Raw genomic sequence first — 19,572 nt, 5'->3', positions numbered from 1 at the left:
TCCATAACAGCTGGAATTTACAAAGAAACAACAGAAAACCGTTTTTCAGAATGAATTAAAACAACGATTTCCTCCTTTGATGAGAATTCATTATAATATGACATGGTGGCCCTCGGGCGCGCTGTGCGCTCAGTCAGTCGGGATAAAAGACAAGTGCAAAGCCCATTACAATGAGCTTGTGTTAGAAGTAATGAAATGCTCCATTATTCCCCAGTAATATAGGAAAAGTAGGTGACTCAGGGCCCAGCGATCATCCTGTGAACAACTCAGGGACAACGTTTAAACTGGTTAGAAAATGGAAGATGTCACCTCACCAATTGATCTGCCGGATACAATATACGTGGCACTGGGTGTTATCTACCCAGTCATGGCCTCCAGCAATATACAACATGGGGGATAGAGGGACATTCTAAATGGTGATCTATGGCGCAGTAGGTGCACACAGGCCAGGATTTTGGATCTGATCATCATTGAGCATGGCAGTGCAGACTCATCGTGACATCGGGGTCCGTCAGGATACACATACCTCATGGGTCTCGTCGTGGTTCACCACAGTTTTTGCATTCCAGAGATTTTTGGTGAGATTAGTCGGTTGGGAGTTTCCTGTGATGGCCGAAGGCTCTGGCTCGCAAGGTTTTTGTATGCAGTTCCCCACAGAATTATTTTCTTTTCCTTCTACATCACTTTTAGCTAGGACAGGTTCTATAACCTAGGTATACCCAAAATGAAAAAGAAAATATTAATTCCATGAAATTATTAGGAGTGAAAACACTTGTTATTTTGCCTTCAGTTACATCCCTTGCACACCCCTTGGCTATACCAATACCGACTTGTGGTCATATACTCGCTTGTTTAAACAGGCCGACGAACAATCTATGTGCACAGAACAATTAGTAATACAATCGTTCTGTGCTCACAGCATATCCTATTATCGGCAGCACATCTCCTGCTTAACCAGGAAGATGTGCTGCCGAAAGCAATGATTTTTAAGCTGGATTAAGAATCTTAAAAAGATTACTGTATCATCTAAATGGGCCATTAGGGACCATGTATACACCCAAATTACATATGCTGCTTGGTGAATTTTCCCAGACAATAGTTCCCAGCTATATGCCATACCATACCTTATTGTGCCTTATATTTTTCATAAGGAGGTTTTATGAGGGGCGATCCAAAAGTAATGATAGGACGCTTTCCTTCATAGGATGCTGCCCTTCCCGTGGTTGTTCCTTCCCGGGGAAAGGCCTGGCTATTCACTGCTTGCGTCGAGAAACACGTGATGGTGTCTCCGCAGCTTCTTTACATGCATCTGCATATTTCCCATAAGGGATGGGGGCAGTGTTCTGGAATCACTGCGTTGAGAAACACGTGATGGTGTCTCCGCGGTGTTGGATGTTTTGGTCTCCCCGAGGCCAATCATCTGTGCCTTTATAGCCAAAAGTAATGATAATCGGTTATTTCTATTGCACACAGAAATTAAAATTAAATGTTTTCTTCTCTCTTAGGTACCCACTAGTCCAGGAAAAAAAAATTACTTAAATAGACCACGATTCCCGGGAGCTACATTCATTTGAATATGAACTGCCGAGGAGTGAGCATCAAAATGGAAAAAAACGAGCTCAGAGCGGTCATCAAATACTTCTGCTTGAAAAAAAGGACTACCAAAGACATACACAGCGACTTGGTGGAAACATTGGGGGACTCTTCTCCATATTCCACAGTTGCACGCTGGGCCATGGAATTTAAGCTAGGAAGAACATCGACGGAAGATGAACATCATGAAGGACGCCCATCCACGTCCCTCAATGAAGAAAACGTGAAAAAAGTTGAAGAAGTTGTATTGGCAGATCGAAGAGTGACTATCAGGCATGTAGCTGAGGTCACAGGGATCTCATATGGCAGTATTCAAAGAATCCTTGCAAAAGAATTGCATATGAGAAAGGTCTCCACGCGTTGGGTGCCAAAAATGTTAACCGACGAGCAAAAGAAGAAACGAGTTGACATTTCAATAGCAAATCTCGAAAAGTTCCAAGCAGACAAGGAAAAATTTTTGTCATGTTTTTTGACCATGGACGAGACCTGGATCCTCCACTTTGATCCCGAAACTAAACAACAATCGATGACATGAAAACGAGCCGACGAACCGATGCCGAAGAAATTCAAAGTGTCAAGCTCAGCAGGGAAGGTTATGGCATCCGTTTTTTGGGACGCTGAAGGAATTATTATGGTGGACTATTTGGAGAAGGGAGCCACTATTACGGGCTCCTACTACGCAGAACAAATAAGAAGATTGTGGGAGGCTATCAAGGAGAAAAGGCGCGGCAAACTGCAGGCTGGAGTGCTGTTTCACCAAGATAATGCGCCGGCTCACAAAGCTGCAGTTGCCATGGCTACCATTCAAGAAGCGGGCTTTGAACTGGTGGAACACCCCCCCTATTCACCAGATCTATCCCCCAGTGACTTCTTTCTCTTTCCTCGGCTCAAGGAACACCTCCGGGGCAAGAAATTTGACGACAATAGCGACGTGATAACCGCTGTTGGGGATTTTTTTGAGGGTCAAGATCAAGAATTTTTTTCGAAGGGAATTCTAAGTTTAGAAACAAGATGGACTAAATGTATACACTTGTTAGGAGACTATGTAGAAAAATAAAAACATTGTTTGACTATATTCATTGTGTTTAGTATTGATTATCATTACTTTTGGATTTACAATTAAAGAGTTGTCAACTGCTCCAGTCACACAACGTTCTTTACAGTGAGTACTTGGGATCAGTAGGGGTCCCAGTGGTCAGATCCCCTGCAATTGGGAAGTCAGCCCCTATCCCATTCATACAGTGTACATACTTCAATGCCAAAAACAGACAAAACTATTCTAGGAGTGATAACTTTATTGCCTAACCATATTTTTTGGGCATAAAATTATTTACTTTTTTTCGGGATAACACAGTACCACAATATAATTTTATTGTACACTAACTTTCATATTTGAGAATACCCATTTAAACATCTCCATCAGAAGATCACCTTTTTTATGTAGACCAGACTTTGGTCCCCTTATATCTAAGCTGGTTAACTTCAAAAAGGTTTCTGGTCAGGGGAACAACTATAGTGGACGCAAAGGTTGAAACTGGGGAAGGGAGGGAGGTCAAAAGAGATCAATTTCGCCCTTATGACAAGGCATATCTAATCCATTGTGGAGAAGATGTTTCCAGCACTCATCCAAAAATTCCAGAAAAAATGGTCATTTATTAAATTAATTGAAAATCAATGCTACAAAAATGTAAAAAAAAAACAAACAAAAAACGTGTGTAGATGTTGCCTTCTTCTTCCTTATGTCATTTTTATTACCTGATGTGTTCTCCTTTATGTGGCACGGTTTCTCTTTTGCTCCTCTGTGCCTGAGGACCCTCACAAATGTAAATCTAGACATTTAAGCCAAATGTGTGTGGTCATCTATTCTTCTCTATTAGAGTTCTCTGGCAGACCACGCCCATTTGGCTTACAAGTCCATATTCATATACATGGAAGAGGAGGTCTCAGGAATGGAAAGGCCCAGAAGCAACAGAAAAACAATGCTAGACTCATGACAACAGCGGCATTTATAGCAAGGGTTAAAAATTACATATTTAAGGAAAGTGAAAGGTCCTCTTCAAGGACTAAATTAGTGGCTGGATTAGGCTTGTTGGAGGCTCCATAACAAAACACTTCTCAGTGACAAGTACTCCCTTATACACAATCAAATATTATAGAAGTGGTCACAATTGATTTAAACAAGTGGTCCACTACTTGGACAACCAGTCTTGATCAAAATGTTTAGCCCCGATAAAACAAAGCCTATACTCCCCTCCCGGCATCGTTCCCGCAGTGTCGGCAGTCGCTCTCCCTCTTGTGTAGTGGTTGTGACAGGTGACGCCAGCGCCCAAATCAGCGCTGGTGTCACCATCCCCGCCTTCTAACAAATAGAACATGAAGAGGAAGTCCAAAATCAGCTGGTGGTGTCACATGTCACAACAGTGCACGAGAGCCCTGGGGAGAGCGACTGTCGGCATCGCAGGAACGGCGCCAGCACGGGATGGGAGTATATAATAAGCTTTAAATTTTAACGGGGTCAAACATTTTGATGAAGAAGGGGTTGTCCTAGTGGTGGACAACTTCTTTAACTCCTAATTCTATGGAAGTTGCAGAAACAGCCAAAAGTTCCTTAGGAGAAGTCAAAGGCGCAGGTGGCCACCTCATGCCCGAGAGAAGATCATGAGCTCATTCACTTTCATTACATAAAACCATTAATTCACTGTTCTTTAACACTAGAATTAGGTTTTGCTCACACCACAATCACCTTTACTGCGCGAAGAGTACGATTTCAAAGAACAAGTTACCATTTTGTAATCCATTTTCATCTGAAAATATCTACATGGATTGTTATATAAAGGCGATCCCTATGAACGGTAGCCAAATATACTCCACCTTTATGCCGGTGTCCTTCGTGTGCTGCTGTTGGGCTTCATTTTGCTTCATTTCCTTATTGGCTTCCTCAGCTTTCTCTTCATCTTTTAACCTGTGCACTATGGTCTGTACGGTTTTCACCATGTTCTTCAGCTCATCGGGGTATGGTGTTGGATATCTTTTCAAATTTCCCTCCTGGAATGAGGAAAGAAAACAAAATCTGATTAATTGGTTAGGTCTGATCTTATATTAAAGGGATATTCTCAAGTTTGGAAATTATTCCATAGCCATGGAATAGGGGATAACTTCCTGACCTCTGGGGGGGGGGGTGGACCACACATATTTTAGATATTTTTTTCCCTAAAAGCATTGCAGAATATTTCCAACGTATGGCCCCTAGATGAGCTCCATTACTATCTACAGAGAACTCCTTGTGCCACCACAGCTCAGCAATGTCCATAAGGAATAAACCTTAACATAGCTACATATATCGCTTCATGTTGATAAAAGACCTAGGTTCATCAAGTTCGACCTTTCTACCCGCAATGTTATGTCTACTGAATAAATCGTAGTGTAAATACTACTGTTTTCCCTTTGATCCTGCTGCTGAGATATGGTCCTCTCTTCCCTGTATAAAAAAAAATAGTCTTTTTTTATCGAATTAGGCATCATCCTCATACCTTCACTTCTTCTTTAGTTGGCTAAAAGGTCTAGACTTATATATATAGGAAGGAGGAGGTCAAATCTCAAGAATGGAGAGACACAAGAATAAATGAAAAACAATGTAATATTCAGGAGAACGGCTGCATTTACAGTAATACAAAGGTCAAATTTATAGCAAGTGACAGGTCCCAAAGAGGGAAAGAAAAAGTTCTAAGATCTAGTGATTCCATCCTTAAAGAATATTACACATATGTCTATTGATACACATGAACTTAATATTAATATTGGTTCATTGATCTACCAACTTTCATAAGAATTTACACAAGTTTAAAAATGGTAAGAATATCTATGAGCACTGATACAGTGATGTTACCATAGTAAATGGACTAATTACTTGTCCATTAATGAAGCAGTCAGAGCGTGGGACCTTGGATTCCTAAACTCTACGGCTCTGGTACCAGGACCCATACGGACATACAATGGCTGTTTCTACAAGTTAATGTTGAATACTGACCCGGGCTGGAACGTCGCGCTCATCCTTGTCGTCATCACACTCAAAGGCGACCTGTGCCCGCTGCTTCCTCTGCTCTTCCCACAAAGATGGGTTAAAGCTCTCATTGTCTGACGAGAAGATGACTGCAAAAAAACACAAGTCCCCATTACACAAATTGCTCAAATTACAAAGTGGCGCCGGCTTTATGAGAACAACATGCTTATGTAGTGGTGATTAGTGAAAATACATGAAATGATGCATGTGCAGAACATCGATGACAGTTATCTACAGTAATTAAAAATGGAACTAAACTACTTAAAAGTTTGATCCTGTACTAAATGTGGCACTTTATTAAAGGTTCTCTCTGAGTGCATAAAAGGAACCTGCCAGCCGATTTATCCTGCCCAAGCCACAGACGGCATGAATCACAAGACGGAAGGCTCAGTGGTTAGCAATGCAGCCTTGCAGCGCTGGAGTCCTGGTTTCAAGTCCCACCAAGGACAACATCCGCAAGGAGTTTGTATGTTCTCCCCGTGTTTGCGTGTGTTTCCTCCCGAGTTCTCCGGTTTCCTCCCACACTTCAAAGACACACTGATAGGGAATTTAGACTGTGAGCCCCATTGGGGACAGCGATGATAACGTCTGTAAAGCGCTGCAGAATTTGTTAGCGCTATATAAAAATAAAGATTATTATTATTATAATGTGGATCCAGCAACTTCAATAATTAGGGTGAATAAAACATCACATTTATTTAGAACATTAAAACCAGGAGAAAAATTAAAATCCTGATGAATAAGAAAAAAAAAAAGAAAAGACACCGGGTCTAAATGCTTCAAGCGAGCAGCTGTAATCCTTGACCTCGAAACGCATAGACCCAGTATCTTTATTCTTCTCTTTTTATCTTATTCATCAAGATTTTACATTTCTGGAACAGAAAGGACTGGGGCTCGGCTCTTGACAGGCAACGCTGGCCTGGCCTGGTCTTTACCAGCATAGTTGGAACTCTGGGAGTTCATGGACGCAGTCTGAACCTTGTCAGGCGGTGACCAGCACCCTGGTGGCACAAAGTTCCCCCCTGAGGCCTGTTATGCTGGTCTCAGCACCATCCCAGGTCTGCATCTGCTCCTCTCTCGGCAACACTGCCCGCGGTTTGGTGTGCAAGGCATTTATATCTCGGAACTCTGTCACCTGACCAGGTCAAGTACGCGACGCTGCTCCCCATGCAAATCTTCTGATACAAATTGGTTCCACCTGATTGCGCCCGGCCAGGGGAGGGCAGTCTTACCTCACTATAGGCACATTCCGCAAGGGCTCTTCAGGGGTATCACTGCTTCCTCTTACACCTGCACAACTGCAGATAGATATATTGTTCTCTGAAAAGCTCTGGGGTTTCAGAAAAAAAAAGTTTAAAGATCCAGCTGAGGATCATAGTGAGAGTAGACTAGTCCATCACCGGCCCGTGCCAGCTTCTCCCAGCTGTGCTCCAGGTGACTTGATAGGTCTCTCCCACAGGCCTGTCATTCACCTAGAGTAGTGCGGTAAGAAGCCAGCCGGGGCAGTACCGAACTAGTCTTATCTCTTCCAATAGTCAGCCAAATTTATTTTTAATCTAGGTTTTCAGAGAATATATCTGGCTGCAATTGCACAACCATGCTCCGATTCATGCTGACCGGTGTTTGCACAACATGAACTGACTGATGAGTTTCCTTTAAAGAGAACTGATCAGCATATGACTTCTAAAACTAGATTTCTCATGACTGTCACATTGGGGCTCCACAAAAATAAAAATAAAAAGTTTCCTTATTATTGGGGGACAATCATCTACACAGTCATACCAATACTTCCATAAGTAAAAATGCACTGACAGGCTCTCATTAAATCAGCAATATTCTATTTTATAGTCCACTATAATTTTGGTGCCACGTGACATCCCCCATAAATATGATACTTGGATTAGGTGCACTTTTATTTCAATAGGGAGAAGAATAGGGGAGAAGGGGAGAAGACATCCTTGGCCGTGCTTTAGAAGGAAAAAAAGCCAAACAAGCAGATTTCGATGTAATTTATCATACTTGCATGGCATAGATGGAGACCCTTACCCCTCCGAAAATAGACATTTGAAGCTTGAGGTACAAATCATAACCACAGACACAAAGGATGTATTATAATAAGGTAATAGTAAATCCCATAAATTCGCATATATAGTTAGCACTGTTGCTTTGCAGCACTGGGTTCCTGAGGCGAAATCCCACCAAGGACAACACCTGCAAGGAGTTTGTATGTTCTCCCCGTGTTTGGGTGGGTTTCCTCCAGGTTTTCCAGTTTCCTCCCACACTCCAAAGACATACTGATAGGGAATGTAGATAGTGAGCCTCAATGGGGACAGTGATAATGTCTGTAAAGCGCTGTGGAATCAATTGCCGTATATAAGTGAGTAAAATAAATAAAATAAATATACAGCTCTGGCAAAAATTAAGAGGCCACCACATCAAAACCCTGTCATGGGCAGCCCAATCTCCAGACCTGAACCCCATTGAAAACCTCTGGATTGTAATCAAGAGGATGATGGATAGACATCAAACAAAGAAGAACGGCTTACATTTTTGCGCCAGAAGCAGTGTGAAAGACTGGTGGAAAGCATGCCAAGACGCATGAAAGCTGTGATTAAAAATCATGGTTATTTCACAAAATATTGATTTCTGAACTCTTCCTGAGTTAACCCCTTAGTGACAGAGCCAATTTGGTACTTAATGACCAGGCCAATTCTTGCAATTCTGACCACTGTCACTTTATGAGGTTAGAACTCTGGAACGCTTCAACGGATCCCGCTGATTCTGAGATTGTTTTTTCGTGACATATTGTACTTCATGTTAGTGGTAACATTTCTTCGATATTACTTGCGATTATTTATGAAAAAAACGGAAATATGGCGAAAATTTTTAAAATTTTGCAATTTTCAAACTTTGTATTTTTATGCCCTTAAATCAGAGAGATATGTCATGAAAAATAGTTAATAAATAACATGTCCCACATGTCTACTTTACATCAGCACAATTTTGGAAACAAAATTTTTTTTTGTTAGGGAGTTATAAGGGTTAAAAGTTGACCAGCAATTTCTCATTTTTACAACACCATTTTTTTTTAGGGACCACATCACATTTGAAGTCATTTTGAGGGGTCTATATGATAGAAAATAATGAAGTGTGACACCATTCTAAAAACTACACCCCTCAAGGTTCTCAAAACCACATTCAAGAAGTTTATTAACCCTTTACGTGCTTCACAGGAACTGAAACAATGTGGAAGGAAAAAATGAACATTTAACTTTTTTTTGCAAACATCTTAATTCAGAACCATTTTTTTTATTTTCACAAGTGTAAAAACAGAAATGTAACCATAAATTTTGTTATGCAATTTCTCCTGAATACGCCAATACCCCATATGTGGGGGTAAACCACTGTTAGGGCGCACCGCAGAACTTAGAAGTGAAGGAGCGCCGTTTGACTTTTTCAATGCAGAATTGGCTGGAATTGAGATCGGACGCCATGTCACGTTTAGAGAGCCCCTGATGTGCCTAAACAGTGGAAACTCCCCACAAGTGACACCATTTTGGAAACTAGACCCCTTAAGGAACTTATCTAGATGTGTGGCGAGCACTTTGAACCCCCATGTGCTTCACAGAAGTTTATAACGTAGAGCCGTGAAAAAAAAAATTGCATTTTTTCTACAAAAATGATCTTTTTGCCCACAAATTTTTATTTTCACAAGGGTAACAGGAGAAATTAGACCACTAAAGTTGTTGTGCAATTTCTCCTGAGTACGTCGATACCCAATATGTGGGGGTAAACCACTGTTTGGGCGCACCGCAGAGCTTGGAAGAGAAAGAGTGCCGTTTTACTTTTTCAATGTAGAATTGGCTGGAATTGAGATCGGACGCCATGTCGCGTTTGGAGAGCCCCTGATGTGCCTAAACAGTAGAAATCCCCCACAAGTGACCCCATTTTGGAAACTAGACCCCCCATGGAACTTATCTAGATGTGTGGTGAGAACCTTGAATGCCCAAGTGCTTCACAAAAGTTTATAATGCAGAGCCGTGAAAATAAAAAATATTTTTTTTTCCCACAAAAAAGATATTGTAGCCCCCAAGTTTTTATTTTCACAAGGGTAACAGGAGAAATTGGACTGGAATAGTTGTTGTCCAATTTATCCCGAGTACGCTGATGTGCCATAAGTGGGGGTAAACCACTGTTTGGGCGCACGGCAGAGCTCGGAAGGGAAGGAGCGCCTTTTTGGAATGCAGACTTTGACAGAATGGTCTGTGGGCATTATGTTGCGATTGCAGAGCCCCTGATGTACCTAAACTGTAGTAACCCCCCACAAGTGACCCCATTTTGGAAACTAGACCCCCCAAGGAACTTATCTAGATGTGTGGTGAGAACTTTGAATGCCCAAGTGCTTCACAGAAGTTTAGAATGCAGAGTCGTGAAAATAAAAAATATTTTTTTTTTCACAAAAAAGATTTTGTAGCCCCCAAGTTTTTATTTTCACAAGGGTAACAAGAGAAATTGGACCCCAGAAGTTGTTGTCCAATTTATCCCGAGTACGCTGATGCCCCATATGTGGGGGTAACCCACTGTTTGGGCGCACGGCAGAGCTCAGAAGGGAGGGAGCACCATTTGACTTTTTGAGCGCAAAATTGGCTGTCGTGTTTGGAGACCCTCTGATGTACCTAAACAGTGGAAATCCCCCAATTCTAGCTCCAACCCTAACCCCAACACACCCCCCTAACCCTAATCCCAACCTGATCCATAATCCTAATCACTAACCCTAACCATAATCACAACCCTTACCCCAAAACAACCCTAATGTCAACCCTAACCATAACCCTAATCAAAACCCTAAATCCAACACACCCCTAATCCTAATCTCAACCCTAACCTCAAACCTAACCCTAATCCCAATACACCCCTAATCACAACCCTAACCTTAACCCTAATCCCAAACCTAACCCTAATCCCAAGCGTAACCCTAATGCCAACCCTAACCCTAATACCAACCCTAATCCAAACCCTAACCCTAATCCCAGCTCTAACCCTAACTTTAGCCCCAACCCTAGCCCTAACTTTAGCCCCAACCCTAACCCTAGGGCTACTTTCACACTTGCGTCGTTTAGCATTCCGTCGCAATCCGTCGTTTTGGACAAGAAACGGATCCTGCAAATGTGCCCGCAGGATGCGTTTTTTGCCCATAGACTTGTATTGCCGACGGATCGTGACGGATGGCCACACGTCGCGTCCGTCGTGCACTGGATCAGTTGTGTTTTGGCGGAGCGTCGGCACAAAAAAACGTTCAATGAAACGTTTTTTTGTACGTCGCATCCGCCATTTCTGACCGCGCATGCGTGGCCGTAACTCCGCCCCCTCCTCCCCAGGACATAGATTGGGCAGCGGATGTGTTGAAAAACTACAGCTGCTGCCCACGTTGTGCACAATTTTCACAACGTGCGTCGGTATGTCGGGCCGACGCATTGCGACGACCCCGTACCGACGTAAGTGTGAAAGAAGCCTAACCCTAAGTTTAGCCCCAACCCTAACCCTAAATTTAGCCCCAACCCTAGCCCTAACCCTAGCCCTACCCCTAACCCTACCCCTAACCCTAACCCTACCCCTAACCCTACCCCTAATTTTAGCCCCAACTGCTGTTCTCCTGCCGGCCGGCAGATGGAGACAGATGGCGGGCGCACTGGGCATGCGTCCGCCATGTTCTGCTGCCGGCGGCCAGGAGGAGCAGCAAGAGGATCCAGGGACCTAGGTGAGTATGCTAGGGTCCCCGAATCCCCCTATTTCTCTGTCCTCTGATGTGCGATCACATCAGAGGACAGAGAATTACACTTTACTTTTTTTTTTTTTTGCGGTCGCCGTTAAACAGTTAATTACCGGCGATCGCAAAACAGGGGTCGGTAATACCGACCCCGATCATGCTCTTTGGGGTCTCGGCTACCCCCGGCAGCCGAGACCCCAAAGATTATCCCGGTGCCGGCCGGCGGGCGCACTGCGCATGCGCCCGCCATTTTGAAGATGGCGGCGCCCACCGGGAGACACGAGGAGCATCGGGGGAGCTAGGTGAGTATTGGGGGGCCACCTGGGACCCCTTTTCTCTGTCCTCCGATGTGCGATCACATCGGAGGACAGAGAAATTAAAAAGAGATCGCTTTTTTTTTTTTTTTTTTTTTGCGATCGCCGGTAAACGGTTAATTACCGGCGATCGCAAATGCGGGGTGGGTTAAAACCCCCCCGAATCATGTTCTCTGGGGTCTCGGCTACCCTCGGCAGCCGAGACCCCGGAGAAAATCGGCCTCTGGGGGCGCTATGGACTTTTTCCACAGCGCCGTTAATTAATGGCGCTGTGGTTTAAGTACCCTTAGCGGCCGCCGTTAAAAGGCGTATCGGCGGTCGCTAAGGGGTTAAAACATTAGTATTGTTGTTTCTAAATGATTATGAACTTGTTTTCTTTGCATTATTTGAGGTCTGAAAGCACTGTTTTGTTTTTCATTTTGACCATTTTTCTTTGTCAGAAAAAAAATACAAAATTTATTGCTAGGAAATTCGGAGACATGTTGTCAGAAGTTTATAGAATGAAAGAACAATTTACATTTTAATCAAAAATATACCTATAGAGAGAAAAATCAGACAAACTGAACATTTTGCAGTGGTCTCTTAATTTTTGCCAGAGCTGTATATATACACTTCTAAAAAAAAAATAAAAAAAATGGGAACACTTAAACAATACAATGTAACTCCAAGTCAATCACACTTTTGTGAAATCGGCCTGTCCAGTTATGAAGCAACATCGGTTGTGAATTAATTTCTCCTGCTTTTGTGCAAATGGAACAGACAACAGGTAGAAATGATAGGCAATTAGGAAGACAACCTGCAGGTTGCAACCACAGATTATTTCAGTTCTCATCCTTTTTGGCCGTTTTGGTCATTTTTCCATTTTGTCATTGCTCTCATCCCTAGAGGTACTGTGCAGTAGCATGAGGCGGTGTCTACAGTACAATCCAGAGAAGTTGCTCAGGTAGTGCAGCTCATCCAGGATGCCACATCAATCCGAGCTGTGGCAAGAAGGGTAGCTGTGTCTGTCAGCACAGTGTCCATAGCATGGAGCAGAAAACTGGAGACAGGCCAGTACACCAGGAGATGTGGAGGGGGCCGTAGGAGGGCAACAACCCAGCAGCAGGACCGCTACCTCCTCCTTTGTGCAAAGAAGAACAGTAGGAGCAGTGCCAGAGCCATGCAAAATTACCTTCAGCAGGCCACTAACACCCATGTGTTTGCTCAAACTGGCAGACACAGACTCCATGAGGGTGGTATGAGGGCCAGACGTTCACAAGTGGGTGTTGCGCTTATAGCCCAACACTGTGCAGGGCAATTGGCATTTGCCTGAGAACCCCAAGATTGGCAGATTCAACAGTGGCACCCTTTAGCCTTCACAGATGAGAGCAGGTTCACATTGAGCACATGTAAAAGAGTCTGGAGATGCATGACTGGTTTGGCAGTGGTTCAGTAAAGGTGTGGGGAGACATTTGTTTGGAAGGCTGCACAGCCCTCCATGTGCTCGCCAGAGGTAGCCTGACTGCCATTAGGTACCGGGATGAGATCCTCAGACCTATTGTGAGACCATATGCAGGTGCAGTGGGCCCTGGGTTCCTTCTGGTGCATGATAATGAGGCTTCATGTGGCTGCAGTGTGTCAGCAGTTTCTGCATGATGAAGGCATTGATGCTATGGACTGGCCTGCCCATTCCCAAACCTGAATCCAGTCGAGCACATCTGGGACATCATGTCTCGTTTCATCCACCAATGTCACGTTGCACCACATATTGTCCAGGAGTTGACTGATGCTTTAATCCAGGTCTGAGACTAGATCCCTCAGGACAACATCTGTTGCCTCATCAGGAGCATGCCCAGGCATTGTAGGGAGGTCATACAGGCATGTGGAGGCCACACACCCTACTTATCATTTCCTTGTCTTGAGGCATTTCCACTGAAGTTGGATCAGCCTGTAATTTGATTTTCTACTTTGATTTTGAATATCATTCCAAAGCCAGACCTCCATCGGATATTAATTTTGATTTCCATTGATCATTTTTATGTTTTATTATGATTTAACGCATTCCACTATATAATGAATAAAGAAATGCAATCAGAATATTTCATTCAGTGATATCTAGGATACCGTATTTTAGTGTTCCTTTTAATTTTTTGAGCAGTGTATATTCCAGAGTGTAGTTTGTCAGTGGAAACTGGGCACCTGTTCTGAGAAGTAGTCAAAATACAGATTATACAAGAGAGCACTGCTCTCTGATGTTTTTTGTCCATCTGGTAGAGAATGATTAATCTGCAAGGTAAACATCTAACATTCCTTTCTGTGGTGGCAGAGAGATCAAATGCAGCAGATTATTATCCAGAACGAAGCACAATTCTAGGACTGCTGGAGCGTGAATGGTATCCAGCTGCCTATGAGAACAACAAGACCGGCCCATGGAGCAATATTCACAAAATAACAAACCATGCACTAAATCTGCACATTAAAGGGGTATTCCAATATATTACATTTATGGCATATTAACAGCATATGCCGAAAGGTTTATTAGACGTAGATCCTACTGATGGAATGGCGCATAGCCTGTATTAGAGAGGAGGTCGGGATTCTGACCACTGACGGAAGAGTGAAACGGCCACAGCTTCAAGATAGATTCAAGTCCCATTGGTGGAACAGGCATCTACTATAGATTTGTGATGTCCTGTGGATATGCTATAGGTGTAAGAGACAGGAATGCCCTTCTAAGCAACAGAAACATTAAAAAAGAAGCTGTCATGTCAAAAAATGCTATTAACGGCCACACCAAAAGCCTGGCTACTAGGAGGAAGCAAACTATTCCTCCAGGCATTCTCCGGCTTTCAGTCATAGAGGCGAGACATCAGTCACTGGTCAGTACATAGTGAGCAGAAGCTGTAACCGCACCCCGACAATGACTGATAACCGGCTCTACATGGCATCAGTGCTGAGCCAGCTGTCAGTCAGGGCCGGGGCGTGGTTAAAGCTCTTTAGTGAGCGGTGACTGAAGCTGCACTCTCCACGTCTCTGACTGAAAGCCATAGGCTACCGAGAGCAATAGAGTTCATTGCCTCCGGGCAGCTGTGCTTTCAGTGCGGTGGCCGCACGGCTCTTGAACGCTATTAAATTGCAAATTACCCCCATATCTGCAGGTTAATAGCATTTTGGGACATGACAGGTTCCCTTTCAAGCTGATTTAATTAAGTTTGTTTGGGCCAAATGCCATATTTATAAAGTCCCTATGTTCTTTTTCCAAATACATACGTGTTGGAGATTTAAAGGGGGTTTCCAAGTCATGCTGAAAGTGACTTATTCCTCAGTAGACATTTTCAATCTGGTATTGCCAACGCCCTTGTTGGGAACAGTGCACTAGTGTCACTTCTGTAGAGTGAAGACCACTTATAAGTACAGCATTGGGGGGACTCGGAGATCTGGTTTAGGTCCCTCATATATTACTTTGGGCAGAGAAAAGCTATAAAGAGCTACACTCATTCAGAAGGACCCAATATGTCTGTGTGATACATAGACAATATATTGATTACTGTGTAATGCCTAGTTTACCCTGTGGTGGCGCTGTAGAAAAACCAAACACTTGGACTAGGTGGCCCCTCTGATTCCAGCTGCGAGCGGAATGTCTCTGCATTGGGTACTCTCATATGTTCTCCATCAGAAAAATGAATATAAAAGAGACTTTTTGAAATGGACATAAAATTATATAAATTCTGTAAATATACGTTTTTTACATTATTAAAAAAAACAAACAAAAAACCATAAGGAATGAATTTAAAAATGTTCATATTCGTAAATGGCGCAATTGTGATCACGACATTATGGAAGCAGAAACCAAATAGTCCTTACTGTCATCAGTCCTTGGTTGTTGCGGGAACATATAGTTAGTTAAGACCGTTTTCTGGGTGTCCGGGTCCGTCTCTTTCTGAAGTGGGATGAGGGGCTTGGACTGAAAAACAACCAACCTTTGTCAATACTTTCCCTCATAATAATGTGCAATCACTACAGTAGTAACTGTGGCAGCCATCGATTTATTAATTAAATCATGAATGTAAAAATCACCCACATCTGACTTTAGAATATTCAGTAAAATATTTTGGAGATGTAGATGATTTTTCTTATAGGGTTCCTGCTCATAACTGAAATTGTGACTTGTATTCAGCCCCACTGGCTCAATACTTTGTAGGACCACCTTTCACTGCAATTACTTTGGTAAGTGCTTTGGGATGGTAGATGCTGTGGGGGTGCTTTTCTTCAGCAGGGGCAGGGAAGTTGGTCAGATTTGATGGGAATGAGCGCTCCTGTGTATGTGGGAGTCAGCTGAGATGGAGGATAGCAGAACAATTGGCCAAAGCGTCGCTGGACCACAAGTCATCTAATGCGCATGGCGACCTAAGGCCAGGGTCACACTTGCGAGTTCAATGCAAGAAACTTGTGCGAGTCTGTAGCATCAATTTCCGCTGGCACTGGGGACCGGAGTTTGCGGCTGCATGCTTTTTTATGCAGCCGCATGCTCCGATCCGAACCGCCGGCGGCAGTGCCGGGAATTGATGCGAGTATCTTGCATTGAACTCGCAAGTGTGACCCCGGCCTATCTCTGTAAACAGGCCCTAAATGGGTAGGTCTGCAGTGCCTCTCCCTGAGTATTTCTATCCTACTTACAAATTAATTAAGTACTAAATAACAATTAATGCAATCAGCACCGGCAGCCCAGCTCTTCTTAATAACACATCCGGAGCTGTCTGCATTAGGTCATTATTTGGAGGGTGTGTAGATGAATAAATCCCTCATTGTCGTGGTGAAGCGATACCAATACTTTCACATTAATGCACTTAGCAGGTTACAGCAGATGACAGAACACAATGTATCGGGAACAAACCCGTAATTGTGCTGTGGTGTGCACAGGAGCATATCCTCCTACTGTCACTGCACACAATGCTTTCCACATCGTTACTTCCGCACATACACGGCTCTCCCGCTCTCCGAGAGCGCTGTCATTTACATGCGACGCTCTAGATTTCATTAGACATCGAGGACACAGAGAAAGCAGAACGGGAAAAGGTCATTTCTAGGGAACGTGAAACCCCCACCTGATTATCTGACAGCCACATTGCGGTGAGCTGCTGCAGTCTGGTGAAGCTAAAGGGCAAATTCTTCAATCTGTGGATAAAAAAAAAAGTTAACAAAAAAGATTCATTATTGTGGTGAGAACTTATAATAATTGTGCTTTGTGGTGAGCAGATTAGGGTTCAAGTAAAGCACCCTAGTTATTACTGCACTTCTGGGACGTGGATGTTATGATTTTAGACAAAACACGACTGTATCAAGTAATTAGTCTTACCTTGAACTTGGATATGCAAATTGTCTCCTCAGAAAAGGACTTGAATTCTAGTGCTACATAGCCATCCTACAAGTCAATATCGACCCTTTATCGAGCCTTGCAATATGACTTAGGATAAAAGACAGAATCTCAATTTGCAGACACGGTGTTTCAGGATATTGCCCCTCATCAGTGCAAAGTATGAGATCTGATTTGGCTAGGTGGAAAGCTAAGACTGGGGTCTAAGGGGTACGTTATCTCCTTGTGAAGAGTGACATGCCAGGTCTGGCACACCAGTATAAGGAGACTTAAACGCCTTGCATGTTCATGTGGGAAATTACATATGCAAATTGTCTCTTCAAAGAGGAAGAGGACTAAAACTCTAGTGCCACCTATTGGAAGTAGCGATCCTACAAGTCAATAACGACCCTTGAAATATGACTTAGTATACAAGCCAAATCAGAACCTCAATCTGTAGGCACAGTGTTTCGGGGTATTTCCCCTCACCAGTGCAAAGTTTGAGATCTAATTTGGCTTGAACTTGGAGAGACGACTGAGACTTCATACATAAATGTGCTGGCACCATAGCCAATATTGTCATCTTAACATTCACGTCATGCAGTCTGGGACCATATGTTCTAGTATGGTAACTACATCAAGGGACTTGGAGCCACTAAGTATTTGGTTATTCCTTTAGTTTACTGAGGGTACATACACTTGTTAGATAAGTTTTTCTTATTTTAGAGCATTTATTGTATTATATTTTGATACATTTTTATAAATTAATTTCCCTGAACTCCTAAACACGATATCGATCCCGCCGATGTATGGAAAGCGTAGTGTGACTTGCTCCAGGCTCCACAAAAAAGATAGCGACTCTTACCCCCCAGCTCATAAAGACTCCTCTATGATGTCCAGAAGGCATACAGACGGGTTGTCTTAAAGGGTTTTTCCAAAATTGTAAGTGATCCCCTATGTGTTCTAATCTTCACTCTTTTCTCACATGCTGCACTATGTACAGGATAAAAATCATAAAAGGGTGATTTAAATGGGATTTTCGGAAAATTGCAATTAACCCCCGTCCACTGAATAGGAGAAAAATTGCTGGTCGCTGGAAGCCCGACTGCTGGGACCCTCTGCATGCCCGAGAAAGGGGCTCTGCTGAATCTCATGGCGTATGCAGATGAGGTGCGCATGCTCAGCCTCTGCTACGCTCATTGTCAATACAGCGGCATGCTGTACTCAGACTTCCAGAGGCCGAGCATGCGCACCACCAGTCCATTCAAGATGGGACTCTGCTGAGCCCAATGCTCAATATATCCGGGCACTGATCTTAGATACGAGGTCAGAGGGGGTCCCAACAATCAGACCACCAGCAATCAGCCAATTACCCTCTATCCTATGGACAGGGAATAAACGGCAACACCCATGCTTTGGTTTTCATCCGGTACCTAGTGCATCATGTGAAACAGGAATGAGGATGGAGAAGAACTCCTAGTTAAAGGGAATCTGTCAGCAGGTTCTTGCTATGTAAACCGAGAGCAGCTTGATGTAGGGAAAGAGACTCTGATTCCAGGGATGTGTCACTTACTGGGCTGTGTTTTGCTGTTTCAATACAGTATTTTATCAGCAGGAGATTATCACTATAGGACAACTGGCCTCATGCCTCCTAGTCCAAACATTTCCCCAGCATTGATTAGGTTCTCTGTCACTAGTCAATGTACACTGGAAGCTGTGGTATGGACGGGTTTATACACACCTGAGCTCTGTTACAGAAATCTGTGATTTATCATAACTGCTGCACCCAGCAAACTAAGGGATACATCGCAGGAATCAGGGTCTCTGCCCCTACGTCATGATGCTCCATTATTACATTTCTAAAACCTGCTAACAGATTTCCCTAAAAGAAAGACGGGAACAGACTGTGGTATAATAAGTGTGTAAGGTAGCTATCTGCAGTCCTGTAATATGAAAAGCACACGCCGATGTCACAGATTGGGTAGAGTTATCATCATGTAAAGTCCATAGAGGAGTAGAGGGGCTACACAAGCACCACTCCACGCGTGCACAAAGGGTTTCTAAACCCACAAGTCGCAGGCCTTACTCACTTGTTGTCACTCAGGTTAATGACCTTCAGCTTCTGCATGTCTCCCATTTCCTCGGGGAGAGACTCCAATTTATTAGAATGTAGGAATAACACAGTGGCGCTCCTCCAATTTCCAATCTAATAAATTATCAAAAAAATGCATATTAAGTGCGAGCACCTCAAATGTAAGCGTTAAAGGGACTCTCAGCACAAAACGACTGTTCAAACCAAGCACAGCCGCTCGGTGCATCCTTGGCATTGCCAAACAGTTCATCTTCCCATCCAATGGTTTCCTAGCTGGTTCCAGAACTATCAAGCCAGGAAGAGGATGGCCGAGATAGATGGAGGGCGCACAGAGAGCATGTGCTTGGTTTGAACAGTCATATTGTACTGATACCAACCACAATTAATTTTACAATTAGTTTCTAATCTGTGAAG

General features: G+C 43.4%; 1 protein-coding gene across 4 annotated transcripts in view; it reads right to left on the bottom strand.

Annotated features, from left to right (window-relative positions):
- The window catches only part of ERBIN (erbb2 interacting protein), a 224,618-nt gene that overhangs the window by 26,905 nt on the left and 178,141 nt on the right, over positions 1-19,572 (bottom strand). For all 4 annotated transcript variants that reach the window (XM_069749531.1, XM_069749537.1, XM_069749549.1 and 1 more), the window contains exons 14-19: positions 19,157-19,272; positions 16,819-16,888; positions 15,578-15,677; positions 5,621-5,742; positions 4,465-4,638; positions 527-709 (exon numbers count right to left, since the gene is read on the bottom strand). In XM_069749531.1, the coding sequence (XP_069605632.1) occupies positions 527-709; positions 4,465-4,638; positions 5,621-5,742; positions 15,578-15,677; positions 16,819-16,888; positions 19,157-19,272 (765 nt within the window). The remainder of the gene's footprint in view (positions 1-526; positions 710-4,464; positions 4,639-5,620; positions 5,743-15,577; positions 15,678-16,818; positions 16,889-19,156; positions 19,273-19,572) is intronic.

This window comes from Ranitomeya imitator, chromosome 1 (genome assembly GCF_032444005.1).
Source record: "Ranitomeya imitator isolate aRanImi1 chromosome 1, aRanImi1.pri, whole genome shotgun sequence".
Classification (NCBI taxonomy): Eukaryota; Metazoa; Chordata; class Amphibia; order Anura; family Dendrobatidae; genus Ranitomeya; species Ranitomeya imitator.
The sequence above is the reverse complement of the archived record's forward strand: the minus strand, read 5'-3'. Positions and strand labels throughout refer to the sequence as shown.